Source organism: Acanthaster planci, linkage group LG03, assembly GCF_054643075.1.
Source record: "Acanthaster planci isolate LZ-2023a linkage group LG03, COTS_SCS, whole genome shotgun sequence".
NCBI classification, from domain to species: domain Eukaryota; kingdom Metazoa; phylum Echinodermata; class Asteroidea; order Valvatida; family Acanthasteridae; genus Acanthaster; species Acanthaster planci.
The window spans coordinates 22,077,607-22,101,973 of NC_141779.1; the positions used below are offsets into that span (position 1 = coordinate 22,077,607).

Sequence of the window (24,367 nt, forward strand, 5' to 3'; positions counted from 1 at the left end):
TCATCTTTTTGTCTTTATCGTTTACAATTTAGGAGATGTGTCAAACTTCCTCCAAGGACATCCTGTGATGGCCTCGGTCAGATTTACATTTTTCCTTTATCACCAGATGTCAAGGGGACTTACCCTACATGATATCGCTTTCAATTTGTGCTTGATCTCTTGGCTCTTTTTCTGCCTATTTGTAATACCTCATTTGACTGTGATCGGCATACCTCAAGCGGAAGCCCAAGCATCTGGGAAGGCTTTGTGCTGGTCACTTTGGCTGCTTCCTGAGAAGGTGATGAGCCTCCGCTGGCCTGGTGGTATAGAGCCAGGAGTTGTTAGATCGATAGCAATTACATGTATTTGCAGTACCCATGTCGTTTATTTAGGTACTCGTACCTATTCCATTACGGCCAAGCGAATGCAAAGTTCTGTTTTTATTTGCCTTTTTTCTCTGTTTTGGAATAAAGCTGCACTCAGCTAGGATGTTCTGCAAATGAAAATAGAGTGGAAATTATCTGTGCATAATGGTTTTTTCCTAGAAAATTTGTTGTCAGCATTTTGTGGTGGAATTGCAAAAGCACAGTAATTCAAGGAGGTTGTGAACAATGATTTTTGCCTTGAGTCATCTTCAAAGGAAATTATGGAGCATGAAGGGAAAAATCAAATATCATAGGTACGTGTAGTTTGAACTAGTCTTTGTTTCACTTTTTTCTGGAAAAACATAGTGGTGGGATTTTTTTGGGGGGGTTCTTTTGTTTTCCTTTTTATTCAAGTTTTGACATGAGATGGTCTGGTTCCCTGTGTGCTCATTTTCATTCAGTGTATGCACCTGGAGTTGAAGTACACCCTTGCCAGCAAAGGACAGACAGGCTTATGGGAAGTTTTTCAACGACGCTGTGCATGCGCCGGTGAAGATCATGCATTCCATCGCCTTTTATTCATCTGATATCTGTAATTCCAGCATTAAATTGGTTGTGCAAGCTCAGAGTGCCGTGCACCAGTGGTGCATAAATCTTTGCATGCATTTACATGCAGTGAGTTCCCACCAAAAGACCGTGGTTTCCATGAAAAAAACTCCTTCCCTTGTACCCGCTTGGAGTGGATAGTGATGCAAAGTGATGGACCCGTGTTTTTTTCTAAATGTGCAAGAAACGGGATTGGTGGGTTGACATCTTTGACAAGCGTGGTTTTAAGAAGGGCATTGCCATAATAGTTCGCACTCTCAAGTATTTATACGTTATGTTCGGTCGCATAGAACTCTGTTACCCACAAGACAGTTTGTGCAATTTTGCTCTCATAACAAACAAGTATTTTTATCCGTGTGGGCTAAAATCAAAGCATCCTAAAGCGAAGATAGAATACCTTTTAGCGGGCCACTGGCGGGATTAGTGTTTGAATTGAAGAATGGCAACGTCAAGTGACCAGGGCAAACTATCGACGAAAAAAAAAAATCCAACAAGATACATTGTCTGTGCGAGGAGCGGCAAGGGAAAAGAGCGAGGGGCCTAGCGAAAGAGCTGAAGGAGAGACAGACAGGGCAGGGGCCGGAAAATTGATTTCTGTCGCTGTGGCAGCGTTAATGGGAGTATAATTCACTGTAATCACGGCAACGTTTACTGATTCAATATCCCTCATTGGGTTGCATTATAGCAACCTCAGCATTCCCCCAGGGGCAACTGTAGACTCATAAGAAGCCGAGTTATGGAGATCAGACTGAAAAAGTCGCAGGGGTGCACAGTTCTGTATCTGGAGGTATTGATGTTGCAAGGGTTTTTTTTTTTTCATTCTTTTTTTTGGGGGGGGTTTCTTCACATTGGGTCCACAAAAATCAATGTGTGTAGGAATTTCAGGGACGTTAATGGAGAGGTTGTGCACAAAGAACAGGGCTGGCAAGGTTTGAACAGACTGCTCGTGTCAAGTTTTGTGGATGACTTTTTGATGTTTCCATTTTTGTGAGGTGTATTAAAGAGTTTTTGTGATGTGTAAGAGACTGTAGAATACTGATGTCAAATGTGTCAATTTTTAGGGACTAATTGGAAATTAGTTGTGCAGTTTTCTTTTTCTTTGTTTTGTAAGACTAAATTAAATTGCAGGTGTTTAGTGCAAAATGAACAAGGGTAAATTCTTAAAGGGTTATTTAACTTGATTTAATGTAGAAGGAGGACACCAGTTTTTGAAATTTGTCATGATTTACATGTAACGTTGTGAACCAGTTTGTGTTCATTTGAGTTATGTTGGACACCCAAGTTTCAAAAGGGTTCTTTGTGGTAAAACGCATGTTACAACTTGTCAGTCTTTCTCCCCATGTTAAACTGCTGATTGACAATGGTAACATTCTGTGACTAAGAACTTACACCATGTATTCTCCAAAATTAAGCTGTAAATTTCAAAAGCACTGAAGGATTCTTTGACAGTGACTTTAACTCATTTTCTCCAACATCAACATGCCCTCACCCCCTTGCAAGATTTCCTCAAAGAGTTAATATCATTTCCCCCCTTTCCTTTCCCTTTGTGCCCACGCCAGTGTTTGAACAAGTAGGTCTCTTTGGTACAAACATGACTAAGCCCAAAGCAGTATTGTCGCCAGAGTAAATTTCTAAGCGTAAACAGGCACCAACATACATGTACATGTACATGTAGATATTTTTTGGAGACAAAGTGGCAGGTGGGTTGTTCCCGGTCCCACGGCAGCAGTAATTTCCACACTGCCCTCCTGACCCGTTGTAACCTTGATGTCTGTCACCTTTTTTGGGTCTGAAGCAACAAGTCAGCAAGTTTTGGTTGATTGTTGTGCAGGGCCGGCCTCCAGCAAGCGGAGCAGTTGCTCCTCCCCCCTAACCTACTTTTCTGAATTTTAATGGGCACTTTCTAGTGACTGGTATGAAATTATGAGAAAGATCTAACCTAGCTTTACAGCCATAATGTGAAAAGCACTTAGGAACGTGTTTTGTGCATCTCTCCAGTCTTATTAAGTGAGAAATGTCTCTTTTTTTGTTTCTTTTCTCATTTACAAGTAAAATTTTCCATGCTTTTCCTGACAAGTGACAACGCTTTTGCTATGATGTCATTACAGAAGAACAGCATTTTCGTTTTTAAGTTATTAACCCCAATTATAAAAATGTTTATGAGAATTTCCTCACTGGTCTGCTGTCATAAAGTGAAACATTCTCTTTAATATCCAAATTTGTATTAGCATTGGAAAAAGGCACCAGATGGCCCTTAAAATGGCACAGCAAAACTAAAAGTCAGCTGGGGCCAATTTCATAGAGCTGCTTAAGCACAAAATTTGCTTTATGCTCGAAAAATCTTACTCGATAAATCAGGTAACCAACCAAAATTCCATGTGATGTATATTGTTTTGGGATTTGGGATTTGGTTTGGGATTGTATTTAGCTTGTTTTTTGGTTAGCATGACAATCAGAGTCTGAGCTTGTGACCTTTGTTTATTAAGCAAATTTTTTTCCCGCTTAAGCAAATTTTGTGCTTAAGCAGCTCTATGAAATTGGCCCCAGGTTAAATTGGACACATACAGTCACAGGAACAACATAAACAAAGTTACAGTATATTGGCCCATTAACTTCAAACAAAATTTGAATAGTGTTTCCCTAATGAAAGGATGTACGCCCCTCGTTCATAAAATGTGTTGCTCAACAAATACATGTCATTCCTTCTTTGTTATGATTGACAGATCCTCTGAGACTTTGGAACAGGTTCTGAAACTTTATGAAAATTTTTGAATCGTCTGGACAGTTTCCGAAACTTACTTCATTGGGGTCCTCTCCCTAAAGTTGTAGAAGCCCAGCTTAAGACAAGTTCTGATAATAGAATTTGTATTCTTTTACATGTTGTAAGAATTACAGTGCCTGTATTCACAGTGTCTAGACTACACACTTTTTTGGTAGTGTAGGAGTAAGATGTATCCAGGGTTGCTAAAGTGTCTGCAGGAATCACTATTTTTGGTGTAAATGCATTTGTTCCTGCTGGTGCACACGGTGGGGCACAAACTGTGAGCTTGTTATTCTTGTAATTCTAGAGCCAGGTAGAGAAGTGCGTTCCACAACAACATCATTGCCCAGTGATGGGTGTGCACTGAGTGCTTCATACACCATGCCCTGTTACCACATCATCAATATCACCCTTGGAAAATGTTAAAACAACAGGTGGAATCAAGCCTCCAAATTGACATAAAAAGATTAACCCATGAAAAATGTGGGCACTGAGAGATTCTATTTGTGGTAGTTACGTGTATATGAGTTATTTGGAATCTTTGGGGGGTACCTACATGTAGAGAAGGCTTAAATCAGAGTCTCAATGTCGCATTTAAATTGCACACTACCGGTACATGTAGCTTAGTTATTAATAATGTTTGGAGCCTAATTTAAACAGAGTTGAGAAAACATGCCCTACAGTGCCTTAAACCCTCCTCCCAACAAAAAGCAGTCTGTTTGTCTGCAGAAGTGAATTTCATCTGGACTATGTATCAGTAATTAGGCTATCAACTCCTGTTTTCTCAAATTCCTCAGTATGAAATACCATACACGTACTCCCAGAGGTAAATGTGTCCACCGTAGCGTTTATGTATTTTTGAATTAGAGAATGTTGTCACCTTTGGAAGCCACGTATTTGTTGATAGATCTGTAAACTGTGGCAGAAAGTTTGGAAAGCTGCATCTCATTGGCCAGTCACAATCCAATTTCCTTCTTTTTATCCCGCCAATCAGGAAATGATCAAGGAATGCACAATGCATACATCTTTAGAGGTCCAGGACCACATATTTTGGAAATAAAAATAGGACATCGGGGAAATGACACAATGGCCTAATACCTCAAGTTGCTCAAGCTTATTGGATTATTTCCGGGAGTAACCTGCACTTTTATGTCTAAATCCAGCATGGGATAAGAAAATAATAGTTACATAGAATATAAAAAAAAGGTGCTGGTCCCTGGGAAGAGGTACTCAGAAAAGGAAGAGATTTATCATGGGGTGAGAGGAATGTCTAAAATCCGTCTTTTTTTTCTTCTTCCTCTTCTACTTCCCCCTCCTCCCCCCCTACATGCGCCATACATTGGCCGGTTCCGATGGGAAATGCAATTTGGGTGGTGGGTGGGTTCCTGTGGTGGGCTTTATTGATGCAGACAGACCCCTGTTGGGAGTGTGTGTATTTTTTTACATTTGCTTGCCTCTGGCGTTTGGGGCTAGTCCTATGCAAATCCTGGTCGAGTGAGTTTTCCCAAATGGGGTTTCTGGACGTGTTTCTAAAATAGTCGGAATTGTATGGTGCTGAATTGCAGAATACAGACAGAAGTGGTAGGCCTTTTGTTATCAACACTTTGCTTTTGTTCACTTTTTTTCTGTTAAGTAAGTTTTCAACTGTAATTCCCCTGTTTGAGGTTAGAACACATGGAGGAAAGGGATGTTTTAGCTGTATTATGTGCTCACTGAGGCAGTAACAATTTTGCTCTTGAAAGTAATATGCTGTTTAAAGACTAGGCAATGAAATATGCAGCAAAGCAAATTTGACGTACATGTACATGTACACATGCTAGTCAGGCCTTGCTGTTTGAAGGACACTGGTTATTTTTGGAAGTGTTGGGAATAATAGTTGTTAGAAACTGAGCAAACAAGCATAGAGACTAGGTAACACAATCAAAGCAGCACTGAACAATTTTCCCCATGGGTTGTTCATATGTACAAGATATCTTTGCAGTTGTACATGTATATGTACGCCCATGTAGGTATGTGGGGCGTCATGAAAGGAGACCAGCCTGAAGTGCAACAATGTGGGGCCTAATCCAGCCCTCCGGTTAAGTAACTGATTTAATTGTTTGGATTTTTCTTTGGTGGATGGAGAGAAGTTTTCTTTTGCTTTCGAAACCATTTGAAATACCGCGGTAGGCTGCATCGGCTGGCTGTTGCATGCAGATCGGTGCAAACTAAGCAAAGTCTTGCCGTAATTTGCATCATTTACATGGCTTGCAGAAAGTAGCGACATCTCGCCGATGATGTGAATCGTTCTATAGCAGTGGACAGTCATTTTGTGCAAATACATGTAGGAAACCTAGATGCATGAAATGTCCAGCGTGCGCACGTTCATGCCAAGGTTTCAGACAAGATTGGTGAGGGACAGGTAAGATATTTGGGGTGAGAAATGAAATCCAACCCCAACCACATGTGAGAGTTTCTCCCCCAAATCAACCAAATACTTTTGGTGTAAGTATTTATTCGTTTCCAAAGTGGTTGACATGTACATGTTGTTAATTGCCCATACCCTCCTTGGGTTTCCTCCAGACACTATCAAATGCAGATACAGAATGGGCTGAGCATTGTTACATGGTGCCTTTTTACACTCAGTTGCTTCCTCCTCCAGCAAGAATGCCACATATCACGATGCATGTGCCCTTTTTGCTCCAAATCCCAAGTTTTCTTCCCTGGTTGGACAATGTTTTCACCCCCCCCCAAGTTTGTTTCGTTTCGAGCGTTCCAAGCATCGGCGCTGCATTCACGTGGTTGGCCGTGTTTCAGTGCGAACAGATGAGTTATAAATTGGCCGTTGTGCAAACAATTGGTCCATGTACATTTGCTGCAGTTGATGGGTCTATATTTGCTTTTCTCATGGGTACTGGAGGAGTTTAAGGTGACGTGAGGTCAAAACACCGATAAGAATCACACCAGACCTGCTATATACATGTATATGCGTCTGCTTCACCTCTCTACTTTTACAAACGTATACAAGCCACTCACATGGAAGCATTCAGTGCCGGAACCAATTATTGTAGGAGTTCTACATGAACAAAATCCACTTGTCTGCGTGTGCTCAACATATCATGAGTGCCAAGTTGTCATTGCTAGCAATTTAGAATTGCACCGTAGCTGTACACATTTTTGGTACGTTTGGTTTTTAGAACCGTTTGCTAATACTGTATCAAAGGTGAGTAGAAGATATCTCAGAAATGCTGATTTTTTTCCCCACAAAAGTAGAATTTTTTTAGAGTTGTGATTTATTAAATTGTTTCAAACTTGTACTTAGCATTTTATATTTGTGGGACTGTTGCTGTCCACTGCCTGGTAGCTTTCTGTCACAGTGAGAAACAAAACTTGGCCTGGCTTGGCCCATTAAGTCACTTGTGCTTGCAAATTATGCATTTCTGCAATGCTGAATTCCTAGTATTTGTAAAATAGTAGTGTAACAGGAAGATTGTTTCCTACAAAATCATTCCAGTCTGTGGCAATTGCACAGGGAAGTTGGACCATGCCATTAGTTTGAAGTTAGCCAACTGTAGCAATTTGGGTGCATGAAAAGATTGATTGTGTCTCACTATAATGAATGATTTGGGTTTGAGATCAAAGGATAAAATTTTTATCATGGTTAGTAAGGACACAAAAGGAAAAAAAAAACAGAAAAAAAAAACACTCTGGTAGTTTACAAATAGGTGATAATGTACCCATAGTGTGGGCGTGCAGTTTATTTTCGGTCAGTGCATCTTCAGCCTCTGATGCAAAATCCAAGCACCTCTCACCCATTTTCTCTGGTGGTGCGTGGCTCATGCTGATCAGTCTATACGTTAGTTGATGAAGCCATTGACTGACAGACTGGCAACTTTTGCAGGTAGGCAGGTAGGATTCAGGTTTGACATCCATTTCAGCAACTCAGAGGTGTTTGCTCTGTCACATTCCCTTTAGTATTGTACATGAGCAGGTTAAAATTTAAATGCGTGTGGAACCTTCTTCAGTTCAACGGGGCATTTGTCGTGATCGTAATTTTTCATTATATTTAAATCTGTTTAAGTAATTTTGACCGATGTTGTCAAGAGTGACATGTGTAAACAAGTGGCACATTCTTTGTTTGTACCTTTGAAAGGGCATTAAGTCCCATGTGAAAAAAACAATGCCCCTGTACCTCCTTGCTCACGGGAAATCTTCAAAATATTTAAAAGAATGTATGTCGCAGGTTAGTTAAGGAGAAGGAAATGGAATTTCTTGTTGTCGCTTCTCTCTGGACGAACTTTTTGAAAGTTTCAATGGCAATATTTGTTTGGAGATGTGTTGATACAGAGGACCACAGGTCTTGCTGCAGTGCATTGGCAGGCATGTGGTAGTGTAGATCAAGCCGATTGAAATATGCATTTACATTGGAGTGACATCATTGCTAACAGTGCCCAACTGTATCGGTTTAGATCTTTCCAACAGAGCAGAAGCATTTATGTGCCAAAGGGACAGTGGGTAGCTGCTTCCAAACACTGGGAAATGTTTGTTTCATTTAGCATTTTTGTTTACTGTGTGGGGCACACAATGTTGTTGGATGCGAGAGTTAGTTTTGGCTGAATGTGAATTGGAGCAGTGGGTACCACAGGGTCACGCGTGTGCTTTTGTCATTGGCTCCTTGTTTAGGAAGCAGGGATTCATTGTAGAGATCATGGATTTATTGCACGCTGCAACCAGGCAAAAAGAGAGATAAAAAGTTTCAAATCAAATAACACCCATATGAATTCAAATTGGATGTGAATTACAAGTGCATTTGAGTAAACTGCCGTGGGTTGGTCAACTCTTCCATAATCAGGCAGGTAAACTTCAGGAGCTGAGCTAATCAAATATCGGAACACATTGTCTGTTTTTCTCTCATCAAATACTGGAATGGATACATGCACAGCATTTTCATAATGAAATGTTTGGAAAGCTGCATCTCCGTGCGTTATTTCAGATTTGTGCAAAACTGTCTTGAACTAGGCTAGGGCTGTGACATTGTGTGGTTGGATATTTTAGCCCCCCCCCCTTCTTTTTATATCCACAGGCACAAAATTTATATCTTCAGTGTTCTTCCTGAATTACCAAAAATACCCTGTGAAAACTTTTAATCACCACTCCCAGGAGTAGCAGAACTGCTGGATGTTTATGAAACTTAAATTTGTACAGAGTGCATTATATTTTTCTTCTCATTGGACTGTGATGGGAGGGAACTGTACAAGCCAGTTTCCCTTGTCTCCTGCATTCAAGTTTAGCAAGATCATTGAGGCATGTGTTATTATAAACGATTTGCTTTCAATACACAAAGGATCATTCGCTGTGGAGTAATGAAGCCCCCTTCCACAACAGTGCATTGTGTGAACTTTTGAGGAGATCTATTGTCTGTTACAAATGTACCATTGTGCATAAGAGTTTCACAAGTTGTTGGGATTTTTTGTAGTTTTTCATGGTTGGATGAATATTGAATGATATAGAGGAGGTCTGTGGTAGTGCTGCAATGCATGTGAGACATAAAGGCTATTGGCCTACAGTCTGTACCGATATTTACCTTACCTACATGTACCCAGTGTGGACATTACTTTGTTTTTGTGTAGTTCAGAAAACTCCTTGAAAGTACTCATTTTTCTTGTACTGTGAACACTCCCTAAAGCTGCGCTTTGTTAATCATTTCCTTGACCAGCTGTTCGCATTTTGCAAAAGACTTACAGTCCTAACCCTCAAATGTCTCTGAAACTGTTTTCCAGAAAGGGCATACATGTCCATGTATAAACCTTGCGTGGACCTGGCTTAGTCCACACGAGGTTCACACAACCTGCATTATTTGGACCTTTTTGTTTGTGGGTCTGCGCTAGGTGTGTTTAGTTGGCACACTGTTACCACACCCATCCCATCCTGTAGCTACAAGTTGCTGAGAGGATGTTTGTTCAAGAGCAAAGTTGATGTGGGCAGGAAGGAGAAACAGTTAGCAGAACAATTTAGAACTGGTTCCACATCATACTTTGAGGATAGAATGTGTGTGCTCTGTACTGTGGGCTCTTGGAGGCTATGCATACCATGGTACTTGGTCAGAGCATATGGCCAGAGGGTCAACGTTTCGAATCTAGCTGCTGGCCATACATGTATGTAAGTTGTGGCCCCTGACCAAGTCACTTCACCCCTTCCACTTACTTCTGTGCACCTAGGAGTACAAGTGGGTAGCAGCGTTAGGGGGAGCAACCTGTGCTGGACTGGCATCCCATGGGGGAGGGGGGTTAGAATTATTTTCGGTTGTTTCATGCCAAGAAAATCTGAGATAAACACTGACCTGAAGCTGAAGAGCCCGAATGGCTGGGGGCAGACTTGCTGTTCTACTCCTGTCTGTTGCACTGTTGATGAGCTGAACATTTCTGGTAAAGTGCGAGCTTTCACCAGTGGTGAAAGCGGACAAATGGTGTGGGGTGGCATGGTAGGGTTGATGGGGTCGCAAGAAGCATAAGAAAAAGGCCATGCATGTTCAAGTGTTCTTCCCTGTACTTCTCTCAGGTTATTGTTGAAACATGTTCTCGCTAATTAGATTTTATCAAGTTTTGCATACCTTTGATCTGTACAGCAAATGGACCTTCGCTACCATCATTTGATTTCTCTATTGTCATGACTTCACTCCTGATCGTGATAACTGACCTGTTTATTGCACGAATTCCACCTTTAATACCTCTCGGCAAATGGCTGATAAGAAAGATACGTGTACATCGATCATTTTTGTTAGGGCACAACTTCAAAACAATTTGCTTTCGGTTTGCGATATCACTGCTTCAGCTCACCAGGGCAATGCTGATATCTCTCTGGACAGCACCATGAGAACAGACAATACACGTGGGAACTTTTGTGGAGTGTGACAAATGTCCTTAATAAATGGAGGGATGATAACGGTGATTGACTTCAACTTTTTCAAAAAAAGCAAAATATTTGACTTTTCCTGTGGTTCCAGTTTGTGCTATGCGATATAAATATATTTATGAAGTTACATATTTAGCAAAAATTCATTAAAATTCATTTGAATTAAAGCTTAAATACCATGTATGCCTGTTACATGTAAACAATGCATTCAAACACAAAACATTTTAAAGCTTTAAAGTTGAAGTTGTTCTCAAAATGACCTGTTGAACAGTAAGGTGATGTGCACCCATCCAAATTTGTAACAAAGTCTTTCAAGTTTCTCAATTTTAGAGGATTTTCATTTGGTATGTGAATCTTTTTAAAAGCAAATCTACCAATAACAGAATACAAAGTGAGACAAAAAGACTAATTTCAAAGATGTTAAAAAGAGGAAAAGAATAATGTGAACTATGAAACTGCCCCACTTATGCCATTCATTGGAAAGGACTACTTGGGTAAGTCCTAGTATGGTACATGTAGTTTGACTTGTATTATCACTCCCAAAGAAAATAGACATTACAACCATTTTTGGATAGCTTTTATTTAAAACCAGAACAGTTCCATAAAGATGCTTCCATATTTCCTGATATAGTATTTCGGAGGTTATTATATGTAGTCTTCTCCAAATGTCAGAGGGCTCTGTGTTCTTGTAAGTAATTGAACTCGGAGGTGCTGACTGAGATGTTCGTGGAGGACTGCTACAGGTATTTCCTTAGTGTTGGGGATCCCAAGGGTATGTGGGACAGTTGTCCAAATAAATAAACTCAGGAATGTCCCTGCCTAGGCTGTTTGTGGAGGAAAACCCCAGTAATCAGATAAGTCCTGATTGAGTGAACACAGCAGCCAGCAGATGAAAAGGCTTCCCACGTGTGCGCGCATCTGCTCCTTCTGGGGTCGAACACATTCATGACCCCTTTGTGTTTGTGTATGTGCCAACGAGGTAAGGCTACCAGTATGTTGTGGTACACGCTCTAATAGTTTGTAATTGGTTACGGGATGGTGTGCTTGATTGCAGTATCTGCCGCTTGCTGATGTTCAAGTAGGTGATGTACATGTACCATACATGTAGGAATTTCCCAACATGCTTCATGCCTAAGATGTTGCCCTGCTGTGTACTTTGCATTGATAGCATGAGAGCTTAGTTATTCAGGGGGGACAGAAACAGAGTGCTTTCTTTCCAGTGTCAGGGGTCTGGACAGTTTTTTTGGAGAGTTCAGGCACATGACACCTGTATGAATGTATGACCCTACAGCTGTGCATGGACTGCAGGGAATTTATAATTATCAAAAGATGTCAGTGGGACAGGGAGGGGTTGGGGTGTCTTCAGCCTGTTCAAAGTTGCCTGCCTTTGCCTTTTCCAGCCCACCAACTGTGTTATTCTTTCATTCTTGTGTTAAGTCTTCCTAGATGTCAACAATGTGTTATTGTATACTGTTTACATTGGTTGCATTCACATATACACATGTACATGTATATTGCCATCCTATCGGCATGTGTACAGAAGTCAAGCCGCCAGAATTCCTTGTGTACACGTAAATGCACATATTCACATACAGTGTTGAAGTTAGTGATAAATTTACTTGTCCCAGAGTTTATCTGATTAGTACATGTGTGATATAGAGTGAGTCCGGGCAGGCGTATACAAGAGAAGTGCATTGCCATTTGGACTGACGTGCTGTGCGGTTCAGTTTGATTGTGGACTGATGAATGGATTTCTCTGGCCCAGACAGAACCCCGGGCTTTGCAACCTTCGGTGTTACCCTGGCCTCCTAACTGGGAGGTATATGTACACCTACATGTCAATTGTATTCAGAGGAACACCTGTAATATTGATGTGAATCTCGTTCCTCTTCCCTTTGAACTCTATCGAACCTTGGAACCAAGGTATACAACTGAGTTGGGTCATTTCAGGGCATAGTAACTTGGAAGATTTTCAGGACCAATCAAGGGATCTGTGGTTAAGTGTGTCAAGGGGTTTACAGAACACTCATTGAGTAGAAGTGCTTCCTATCCACATTGAATTGCACATTTGCGCAACTCTTGCAAAGCGTAACCACAATGCACTTTCAGCTGGTCTTGGAGAAAAATGTTTCTAAGTGGGCGTATTTACTTAGATTAACCTTAACAGTACCGGGCGTTGCTTGGCTTAGAGTACTCAGTACTACAAAATACTATGTAACACTCTGAGCCTAAAGGACCTAGCGCTACAAATTACTACTTCTGGCTAGGTTTATTCCATTGTTACTCGTGCAGAGAACAATGAAACCATGCATTCATAGTGCCACAGCACTGTATGGTACATTGTCTTCTCGATTGTATTTTATGGCTTCAGATAATAATAATGTCATGTCCTCTTACAAGCGAAAGGGCTGAGTACTATGTTTTACTACTAAACATGTAACATAACTTCAGTTGATCAATTCTGCTCTGTACTGGGAGCCAGCCAATCTGCTTGGAACATCCGCTGTTAAGTGAGTCCTAGTCTTCAGGTTAAGGACAAATCTTACCAGCTTGTTTTGGGATGTCTGTAATTTAGTTTTTGTGTGTTTAGTCAAACTATCATACCAGAATGATGAACAGTAATCATAATGACACTGAGCCAGTACTGAGGCCAAACTTTTCCTAGTAGAACGATCAAAATATGTGGTGTTGCGGTACAAAAATGTTAGTCTTCCATTGACCTTGCTTGTCACCTTGGCAGCCATTGTTTCACCACTTAGTGTCTGGTCGAGTTCAGCACCTAAATACTTAAGAGTAGATTTGGATTTGATTGCACTACCCGTTACACAAAATATTCAAGTCACTGCAAGTTTTCAATCGACGCTTTTGACCAAACAAGATACTTTTGCTTTTACCAAGATTCAATGATAATTTGTTATCTGCCATCCAGTCACTATTAGATTTTAATTCTTTAGTCAACCTTTGTTCAATTACACTTATATTGTTCCCTGATACAATGAGAGCAGCATCATCAGCGTACATTAATAATCTACAGTTTACAGCTGTCTCCAGGTCGTTAACATAAATTAAAAACAACAGGGGTCCATGAACAGCTCCCTGCGGCACACCACAGGAGACAGCTTGTAGGCTAGATTCAGTACCTGAGAATGCTTTCTGTCCGACAAGTGTGAGGAGAACCACGAGACAGCGGAGCTGTTAAACCAGCAGCTGTTAGTTTCCCCAGCAAAATATTATGGTTGACAGTATCAAATGCTTTTTCCAAGTCCAAAAGCAGCATGCCAGAATAGTTACCTTTGTCCAACTCGATTCTCACATGGTCACTAGGCGCGACTCGGTCGAAAAAGATTTCCGAAAACCTGACTGATACTGAAATATCAGTTGATTACTCTGAAGGTATGGAAATAACTGATCGTGCACAACCTTCTCCAGTACCTTGGACACAACACTAAGTACCGAAACCGGGCGGTAATTTCCTGGTTCGTCTGTGCTTTTCTTTTTATGAACAGGAACCACTCTGGCATGCTTCAAGTCGTTTGGAAATTTACCTAAATGCAGAGACGAATTAACAATATGCGTCAAAGGAGAGGCAATGGCATCAGCTGCATCTCTCAAGAATTTTGCTGGAATGTGGTCCAAACCTGTCGATTTTAAACAATTAAAACTTTGCAGTCATTTAAGTTTATATTCCTCACTGACAGACTCAAGCTAAATGCATCAGGAACTATACCCTTATTGGCATAAAACTGAGTAACAAATGAAAGGCAAAAGTGGCCACTTCCAGTTTGAATTTTTGAGACGACTTTAGTTGCCACTGTTGTAAAAAAGCTATTGAAAGCCTCAGTGATTTTGTACTTATCAAATACTGATGTACCGTGCATAGTTAGAGATTCTTGCCCTTTTAAACTCTGAGAACCTATCGGCATCTCGAGATTTTCTAAATTCTGAAAATAGCCTATTTCTGGCACAAATACTTGTCAATATCTCATCATCCATCCAAGGTTCTGTTTGTTTAAACTTTGTTTCCTTTATGGGAAGTTAAGTATGTTCAGAAAAATATTGTTAAATACACTCCAAGCAAGTTCAATATCATCTGTTCCTAGAACAGAAAACCCTGAGTTCTTTTGTTCAAGCCGTTTTTTTTTAACTGCTCTGGTAAGAATTGCAGCACATGTCTAGATGTCAACCAGCTCACAAACAAAAGGTTCATCGTGTATAGGTGTCACATGTGGCCGTGTGTGTTCTTTGCCATTTGTTTCATTAGATGCGTGGTTTCACTCCCTAGCAAATCAGTTTACCTAAGCAGAGGACCACGTAAATCCCCTTAGTTCTTTTGTGTCTAATTACTCAAGAAGGGCATCGTTACTCAAGAAAGGCATATCCAGATTATTGTGGGTTGGGGGGGTCCCACGTAGTAGCAGTGTCCGCATGTAGGATTGTCTTCCCCGCTTTGATCCAACCAAGCACAATGGTTAATTTGTCAACCGTGGAAATGAAAAAGGAATTTTTAAACGAGTGTACACGTCCGCCGTGGAACGAATAATGAAACTTATGTGGATTTACATGTCATCCAGTGACAAGTGGTTAACAATCAACTGTATAAACCAAGCACCTGCTCAATTGTATCTGTTAACATATACCGGTAGTATTGTGTGAGAAATGTTCCCAAAGTGTCTGTTCATATAAATTGCATGTACAGCCAGCATTACATGTATATCTGAGTGCCGCGGTATAATGTGCTAAGTGCTTGACTGCATCCAAAGCCGCATTGTGTTTTGTGAAAGATGTTCAGAAAGTGCATGACAACCAACTCTTTCACCGGCTTTTGAAAAGGTTTTTTTTGCTCCCCTTTTCTGTGGTAGTGGTTTTCATAGCATTGCAGAATAGCTCATTAAAAGTTGTGATGAAAAGTGACTTCAGACCATAGGTTCAGGAGTAGCATAGGTTGAAGTACATGAAGCGTTTACTTGTTGCAACGAAGAACCTTGGTGAGCAGTCCATGTTGGCAGATGTTTTGAGAAGAGCAGAGAACTATTCCAGTTTGCATGTGTCAGCAAAATTCCATACAAATAATGAGTAAATTTTTTCCTTCATTTCATGTTTAGATATCAAGTTGTAATCTCTTGGGGCTCAGGGTTGCTGTCGATGTTTGCGAGTAAGCCTCAGTGAGTGAAAGACTCGGACACACAAACACAGAACAAAGCAAAGGAGAAACAACCCTCCAAAAAACAGCAAAGTAAAAAAAAAACTGACACATTGTGATCCCCGCATCAAAATGGAGGTGGAATCAGGACGAAACGAATACACGCTGCAGCCTTATGAGAACCGGCGGTTGCAGAAGGTGCTGAGCTGGGTGCGTCAAAACCTACTGCTCCTCTTCACGCTGGTGGCCGTCATCCTAGGCATTGTTCTGGGCCTGCTCCTGCGCCTGGCTGAGCCCTCGGAGGATGCGATCCTCCTCATCGGTTTCCCGGGAGACATCTTGATGAGACTCCTCAAGATGCTGATTCTCCCACTGATCGTGGCTAGTCTCATCTCGGGTAAGATTTTTTTTAGAGAGAGATTGGTTCCAATACTTTTCTACCCCCTTTCCATTTTTCCCACTTTCTGCTATCTCCTTCATCTTTCCCACCTCTCTCATTCTTCCTCGCCACAAAGCGATGGATCTTGGAAGATGGAGAATTTGTGCCTTGGCCTTGCTCCTCTATTGTCTCCAATTCATCCTGATGTTAAGACTAATTTCTGTAGCCCAACCATGCTCAATTCATCAAGATTCTGCATTTAATTGCAATGAACCCTTGAGTGTTAAGGCTCAGTGCTTAGGTTATTAGGTATTAGGTTATTATTTTTGCTCAATAGTAATACTTTGGAATAATGTAACTTTTTAAACGCGCTTGACTTAGTTTGTTGTTACTTTATCACTCTGAGGTTGCTTATCGAAGAAAAAATCAGGAATACCCTTTCTGTCAGGTGCACTGTTGACAGCATCATGCCAAATTTCTGCTTCAACACCAAGTTTTCTTTTCTGTTTGCTTGTCTTTCCTTTTGGTAGGCTTAACTGGCCTGGACACCAAAGAGAGTGGGAAGTTAGGCCTGCGAGCTCTGGTCTACTACTCGGTGACAACATGCATCGCGGTCATCATCGGCATCATCCTGGTGCTGAGCATACACCCGGGCAAGGCAGAGACCAAGGCCTCGCTGGGTGAGTTTGGAGAGGAGAAAGAAGTGACCACCATGGACGCTATTCTGGATCTACTAAGGTCAGTGGCAAAAGCCTGCCCGCCTCCTCTTGCTGGATTCAGGAAATTTGGAAGGTTTTGTTATTCTTGACATTGACAACCCTTCAACAGCGGCACGGTTGAGGGGTAAACAGCCTCACAGTCCCTGACTCAACCTCTGGCTGATGTTTAAACATGTTAATTCATCTCCCCTCACCCCTTTTGGTGGCACTTGGATTTATATCCAAAGAGCGCCGCTACATCTCGTGTTGGTCAAAATTGACATTTTGAGGCCAAAAATAATGCCGTCTTCAAGTGGGTAAAGTAATGTTCACCACCAAATTAACCCACATGTAACTAGGAACACATTGAGTCTCCGTGGAGCCGAAGTCGGAGAGGGGACAATTAAACCCCACTGCAGTTTCGAAAATTCTGCTTTTACCTCTGTGTTGTGGCTTCTGCCACCACAAGAGAAGACAACAAAAGAAAATGTCATTGTTAAGTCGCAGTAGAATAGCATAAAATGAATTGTGAAGGAAATCCTAATGATTGAGGAAATTATGACATACACCGTGCACGTGGGTAACAGTATCACACAAGATTTGACCTGGCACACTGGAAGCGAGCGTACATGCATGTGCAGTCCTACAGTAGTCAGTGTTGATCAGAGCTGCAGCTGAGATCTTTTCCGAGTCAATTAAGAACACTGGGGTGAAAAATTCATTGGCCAGGAACTCAAACAGTACGGCCTGAGTATTTCAGTAATTGGAGCAAAGTTACGCTGAAATTGGCTAGGTTTTTGCATGTTTTTCGCATGCCCCTGTCTGACTGTGTGTCCTACTCATTCAAAATTCTCAGTCAATGCAGGGTTGAGTCGTTCCATACCATTCTATATTTGGGTTTACAAGAGAGCTCCGAATAATCGCAAAAACTTAACTACAGTTCTGATTCAAATAATTATTGCAAAATATTACAATTGAACCATTTCTGACATTTAATATTGTTCATGGAGTGTTTGTGGTAATTTTTTACTGCAAAATCTCATCCTTTCCTCCAATGACAAGAAAATTGCTTGGAGAAAGCTTATCGTAGTCTGTTCTGTGTTCTTTCTTTGCTCCCTCAGAAACATGATGCCTGTTAACCTGGTGCAAGCATGCTTCGAACAAGTCAGTAGCAACCTGTAATGGACCAGATGTTTAGGTTTACATTTGCAGCATCTGTAGGCATACTGAGAACTTTTTAAAACTTCACTCAATAATAAGCTGAATTATCTGAATAAGCTGAACTAGTAATGTCAATTTAGATGAATAATACTTTCGAGAATGAAACCAGCTTTTTTTAAGATGAAAAATTTCGAGACATTGAATATAACACGAGGGGGAAAAACAAGATTAGTCAGATTCCTTAATGAAAGAAATCAATGATGCAGTCATATCCTGCCTGACTGAGCCTCAAATGTAGTATTGTAACTACATTAGCTTTTCCCGGGGGGGGGGGTTATGGGGGACTCTGTTGAATTTTGGAGGAGGGGCACCAACTTGCTTTGAGGGACTTTCTGCACTAGGTAAAAAATCTGTGTCTGAAACTTTGTCAGTTTCAAGGCACCTGAGTGGTATCCAAGAAAAAAACCCAGAATTTAGATAATGACAGCATTTGTGAGCTGGAGAGCCCTCTTTTCCTGACATGTACATCCCAGGTTTGAACCAGTCTTGTGGCAGACTCTGCCACAAGATTGGTCGCACGTAGCCAAGTTGATCTACAGCCATTAGTCTGTCACGGTCTTTTGCCTGGTACCCAGGATGTGGGCATTTATTTGGCATAGGTTTCCAAGGGCAATTGACTGGTAGTCGACTGGATGGTCTCAAAGTCAGTTCACAATTCCTGTCAAACACAGCCAGAATGAATGTTAGAGATGCTTAATCTTTTGAATAACTTTTGACATGTCTTGGGACTGGACGCTTTGTGATTGATGTACAATGGACTTGTGAGGATTTGTAATGGGCTCAACTACAATATTGACTTTCAGAACAATTCTTTTAATTGTTAATTTTTGGTAATTCTTTTCTTGATTTTGTAATTATTAAAAGTTACACATGTAGACAGCACTCCACTTGATTCACTTAACATTTCTGCTGCATGTGTGCACAATATCTTAGAGGTTCTGCCTTCACGTCGAGCTCATTATAAGTTTTGCTTGTTTTGACATTTTTCGCTCTAAAATTGAAAAGAGCAAAACGCCAGAGTTGAGTTCACATGTATGAGTTTAATAAAGTTCTTCCTGGTCATGTGTGTTATGTGCACAGTCAACAACAATATATGAGGAAAAGGAACAGTTCAAGAAAGTTTTAATCAACACAACCATGGACAGCAACGCAACCATGATCGCCAACGCAACCATGACCACAGAGGAAATGGTCAGCATGAATCCCATGAACATGTCGGACATGATGTTCACTGGCAACCCGATGACGGGCCCCAAGTACGAGATGGTCAGCTTGGGTATGAAGAAGGTGCGCACGATTGGTTACAAAGATGGCATGAATGTGTTAGGTAAGTGGAAGGCACAGTTGTTCCTGTAAGCTTACTGCAAATTGTTCTTCTTGTGCTCTCGCTTGTCAGAAAGTTTCTCATGGACACAGCTAGTGGGTATAGATTCAGGAATAGTCCATTAAGTTGTGCACACTCCCTCAACGTAATTACCGGCACTTTCCTGATGCATGTTCAAATGCATGGCTGGTATGTTACTTAGTCAGTTATGGGTGAAAATTCAAAGCTATTTCAGAGATTGAGGAGATTTTTTTGCTTTGAAAAAAAAACAACCGTAATCCAGCAAATTAGACATGTCCTGCCAGTCATTCAGACAGGTAGGTATTACACAGCATTTGTGATTTGTTGCAGGTAGCCTGTCCACTTTTAAAGCAGGGGTGTGATTTGCCAGGATTTTTCCTGATTTCAGGATTTTTTTTAACTGGGATTTTCCTGATTTCAGGATTTTTCAAACAATTTCTTGCAAAATGTAGAAAATCCTGGATTACCATAGCGGTGTTTTTACGTACATGTATAAAAGTTGACATAGAACACAAGAAATGGGTATTTTCAGGGGTGCCTCAAGGCAAACATAAGTATATTATCATAGACTCCATGCTTCTGTGGGCCCTCAAACCCTCTGGTGATTGTGTTGTGGATATTTCACTTTCCTCAGATCTCACTCCCGTATTCCCATATTTTATCCAGGCATCGTTACCTTCTGCATCGCTTTCGGCTTGCTTCTGAGTCGGATGGGAGAGAAGGGGCGCGTCATGATTGAGTTCTTTGACATCTTGGCCGAACTCACCATGCAGCTGGTCAACCTCATTATGTGGTGAGTTCTGTCTCTCCTCCTCTACCCACGCATCCAAGGGCTAACAGGTGCTAGGTGTCAGATGTCTGGGTTGGTAACGAATGTCCAACATAGTAGTTTGCAGTGGGACTGCTTACACTCAAGAACGGGCGAACCACCTGATGGGGTAATTTACTGCAGTGTTTAGAAATCCGATTGATTTTTAAAGATACTACAATGAGACGGGGGTCCCTGGCCAATCAGCAGTTTAGCTGATGGTAGGTATGACATCATGCACTGATCAGCGTTGTTGGGTGTGTCTTCGTCATTCCTTCAGTTCTTCCCACGGAATGCCATTGGTATTTTGAGAAGTCCCACTGAGTGCATTTCCAGTTTGTGTGTACACGTCACACAGCACACCGTACCACTTTTCGTCACCACTTTCCATTATTACTTGTTTGTGTAAATGGGCTTTATTTCCCACAACAAATAGTTTTATTTGGTTCTCCATACTTCTTCTACTTCCAACAGTTCCTGCAGCCCTTTCCTCCTCGTACCTAAACTAATCGGCCAAATCTTACTTCACTTACCCGTGAACGTACCTGTAAAATAGTTGTGCATTCAGTGATCCTTCAGACAATCTGCAGTCCACCTGTTTCAAAAATTTCAATTCATTTCTAACAGTCATAACTCTCATCTTGGGCAGTACCACTCAAAAAAAGTCACAACAGTGACGAGTTGTGATGCTAGTCACTAACAAGCACTGCAACCAGAGACAGCAGCACGTGCAATTCCAAGCAGACATCTGTTCACTTTTATTTATGTGATGCGGAGTAGTGTATTACCTGACCTTGCCACAACCTGTGTCCTGATGTGGGGCCCACATTCTTCCCTTTCAACTAATATGTGGCGTAATTATGTTTTTGTGTGGTTACATAGTGAGTGTAATGCCATGGGAATAAATCATTGACAGCCAGGTCTACATCACTGGTTTCCTATCTGTTTGCCATCTTTAAACCTGACTGCCTGGGTAATTATTTGGATGGAAGGAGCATACACTGCCAAGTGCTACATATGTTATACAGGCTGAAGTACTGAGAAGTAAACGGTGTGGTGTTCTATAGACGACAAATATGCGTCGCGTTTGTGGCTTCGCGTCGTGGCATCGTGTCATGCCGTCGCCCACTGTGCCATCACGTGGCATGTTGTTATCACCCGTCCCTTGGCAGTAGGGGGTGCCTTTGATGAAAGGTAGCACGGCGAGAGGCACGATGCAATGGCACAATGTGACAGGTGACAACGGGAAGGACAGGTGGTGCCACGATAGATGACGCCATGTCATGTCTTACTTCGCTATTGTAATTAGCTTTGAGGAAAAAGGTGACAGCATGACATGACACCACAATGTGACAGCACGACACGACACACATTTGACACCTATATAACACCATAAAAAAAAGTACTGTAGACTCTCTGTACAAGTAGCCAAGAGCACTGCATACTACAGGCTAGTACATATTTTTCATAGCTTTACTTGACGTCAGGGTTAAAACAGGCCTTTATTACGTGGCCATTGATACTTATTATGATGCATTACTGGCATACTCAAAGTCATAGCCACTAAGATCCCAACTTGAACACAGCCTCAAAGGATGGCCGACTGCAAAGAATTTTTGGCGATATATATGGGATCTGTGGTGACATGGTCTCCATTAGGGGTAAAATATAACCAAGTTTTCCCTAACTTTCTAAAATTACCAACCTCCTCTTTTTCCCCATCCCTTCCCTTCCGCCTCAAAATGAAAAAAAAAAAAACAACAACAAACGTTACCCAGGTATTCGCCCATCGGCATCATGAGCCTGATCTGCGCCAAGATCCTGGCCATGGAGAAGCCAGAGGTCATCTTTGTCCAGCTGGGCATGTACATGGTCACCGTCATCGTGGGGCTGATCATCCACCTGGGCTGCCTCATGACCATCTACTTTGTCATCGTCCGCAAGAACCCGTTTGTGTACTTCCACGGCATGCTGCAGGCGTGGCTGATGGCTATCGCCACTTCCTCCAGGTAAAAAGACCAGATATCTTGTCAACCTGCTCCGCACAATATATTGTACCCCGTGAGAGAGAGGCAGCTATGAACCAGCATTCCATGGGTCTCTAGTAAGAAGGAAAGTGTTTCAACTTGATTGGCAGGGTCTTTATATTGACAACTTTCCCCACCTGTGTGTTTTGCATGCCTGGCTTTGATCATACCTAGGATTGCTCATGAATCATTAGGATTCCCCCAGCATTGTTTTATTTAGCACAGCTATTCAGCCTGACTTCAACCTCTGATTTCCAAAGATGAAATGAAACAAGTTGCTCATACATGTAGGTTGCTGCTGCTTACTTTTGGCCTGATTTTATCACACCTTCAGTTTGGTCAGTTTTGAGCCTTTTATTTTTTGCTGTGGTCATTACAACGTAGTGTTGGGGCGTAGTCAAGACTTTTGTTAACTAGTTAATGTCAGGTTTTCTTCCCCGAAAAAGCCACTGGGATGGTTTTTTTGGGGGGGGCCAAATTCTTCAACATTGCAATTTATATTTGGTGCCCATGAAATATGTACATGTAGGGAGGCACAACTCTTGAGTTCAAGCGTCAGTATTTTCATTCTTTTCCCCCTGAGTTCTTCTGTTCAGACGTTTTTCAATTGCCCTGGTCAAAGTTGTGGCACATGTCCAGACATCAGCCAGTTCACATGCAAAACGTCCATAGTATATATAGGCGTCACCCGTGGCCATGTGTGTTTTTGCCGTTTGTTTTGAGACAAAGGAGTCGCTAGTTGAGATTTTGTAAGTCTGTCTCTTTTGTAAGTAAGGTTTCATTCCCAAGCAAATCGGTTTACCCCAAACAAAGGAGGTCTTTAAATCCCTTAGTTCTTTTATGTATGGTGTGGGCTGCCCAGTTTAATTCCGGATTATTGTAGGTTGGGGGGTCCACTTAGTAGCAGCGTCTGTGTGTGGGATCATTTTCCACGCTTTGACTCAGCCAAGCACGATGCGTTTATATGTCAGCTGTGGAAATGGGCAAAGAATTCTTAAACCAGTGTACACATCCTTTGTGGAACGTATAAGGAAAGTTATGTGTGTTTACACGTCATCTGGCAACAAGTAGTTAATTAAGGTACTTCAACACACTTGACTCCTTGCACAAGGATGTTGTCTGTTTAATCCATCAATCCTGTACATGGACATTGGAGGTTATTCCACGTATATCTTTCAAATCGCTCTCAGTGTTAAACACATGCTATCGAATCAGGGTTGAACATTTTCAGTCCGTTCTCTTTCATACAGTGCCGCCACGCTTCCTGTCACCTTTCGCTGCTTGGAGGAAAACAACAAGATCGATCGCCGGGTCACGCGCTTTGTGGTGCCCATCGGGGCCACCGTCAACATGGACGGTACGGCACTGTACGAAGCTGTGGCAGTCATCTTCATTGCGCAGATGAACGGAATCCCCCTCTCCGTTGGCCAAGTCATCACTGTCAGGTGTGTAACCGAAATTGGATCTTCTGTCCAGACACACTGCCACATGCCCAGCACCAACACCTTTATTTCCCCCCACACTCTTATCCGAGGAGAAATAGCCACTGAATGTACATACAGAACAATATCTAGTAGCGTCTCTTGTAGCAGTACTCCTTGCATTTATCGGGTTGCATTCCTAATTTGAGACAGTAACAGATTGCTTTTGGGTGAGGTAAAGAAAGGAAATATCCCAATCTATGTATCCGGTTGATGAAGCTTTCAAGTTTCTTCTCGCTGACCTTTCTCCTTTTTTGGGATACAGCTTGACAGCCACGCTTGCGAGCATTGGAGCAGCTAGCATCCCCAGTGCTGGGGTAGTCACCATGCTCTTGGTGTTGACTGCTGCTGGCCTGCCCACCAACGATGTCAGCATCATCCTCTTAGTGGATTGGTTCTTGTAAGTAGCCAAAATCGGTCTGGTCACTACTGAGCAACCATCTTCCTTGCTTGAGCGGCGCATGCCGTACGCACATGTGTTTGTTTCAGAGGTGTGGGGATAACACTGGTGTTGAAATGTAGACCTTGTGGGGACCAAATCATGATGGGGGGTGCAGACTGTTTCCCCACAACCCTGTTTTGATTCTCCTAACAGATGAACTTGTCTCCTGAATGCGGTAATGGCCTGGAGGCACAAAGGTACTTGCACGCATGTGGAGCGGAGCA

General features: G+C 41.8%; 1 protein-coding gene and 1 long non-coding RNA gene across 8 annotated transcripts in view; one reads left to right on the forward strand and one right to left on the reverse strand.

The window, feature by feature from the left end:
• The window catches only part of LOC147799728 (excitatory amino acid transporter-like), a 97,678-nt gene that overhangs the window by 66,505 nt on the left and 6,806 nt on the right, over positions 1–24,367 (forward strand). For 5 of the 7 annotated variants that reach the window (XM_087134114.1, XM_087134111.1, XM_087134112.1 and 2 more), the window contains 8 exons: positions 15,705–16,139; positions 16,652–16,859; positions 17,941–17,983; positions 19,121–19,367; positions 20,052–20,178; positions 21,972–22,202; positions 23,471–23,665; positions 23,967–24,101. In XM_087134114.1, the coding sequence (XP_086990240.1) occupies positions 15,875–16,139; positions 16,652–16,859; positions 17,941–17,983; positions 19,121–19,367; positions 20,052–20,178; positions 21,972–22,202; positions 23,471–23,665; positions 23,967–24,101 (1,451 nt within the window). In that variant the 5' untranslated portion in view covers positions 15,705–15,874. Of the gene's footprint in view, positions 1–6,735; positions 6,914–7,494; positions 7,592–15,704; positions 16,140–16,651; positions 16,860–17,940; positions 17,984–19,120; positions 19,368–20,051; positions 20,179–21,971; positions 22,203–23,470; positions 23,666–23,966; positions 24,102–24,367 lie in introns of those variants that run through there. The other 2 variants (XM_087134115.1, XM_087134116.1) reach the window with 2 other exon arrangements.
• LOC147799729 (uncharacterized) lies at positions 208–10,324 on the reverse strand. Its single transcript, XR_015424654.1, has 2 exons — positions 10,031–10,324; positions 208–296 (listed from the first exon to the last, which is right to left on the reverse strand). It is a non-coding gene; the product is annotated as an uncharacterized LOC147799729 (long non-coding RNA).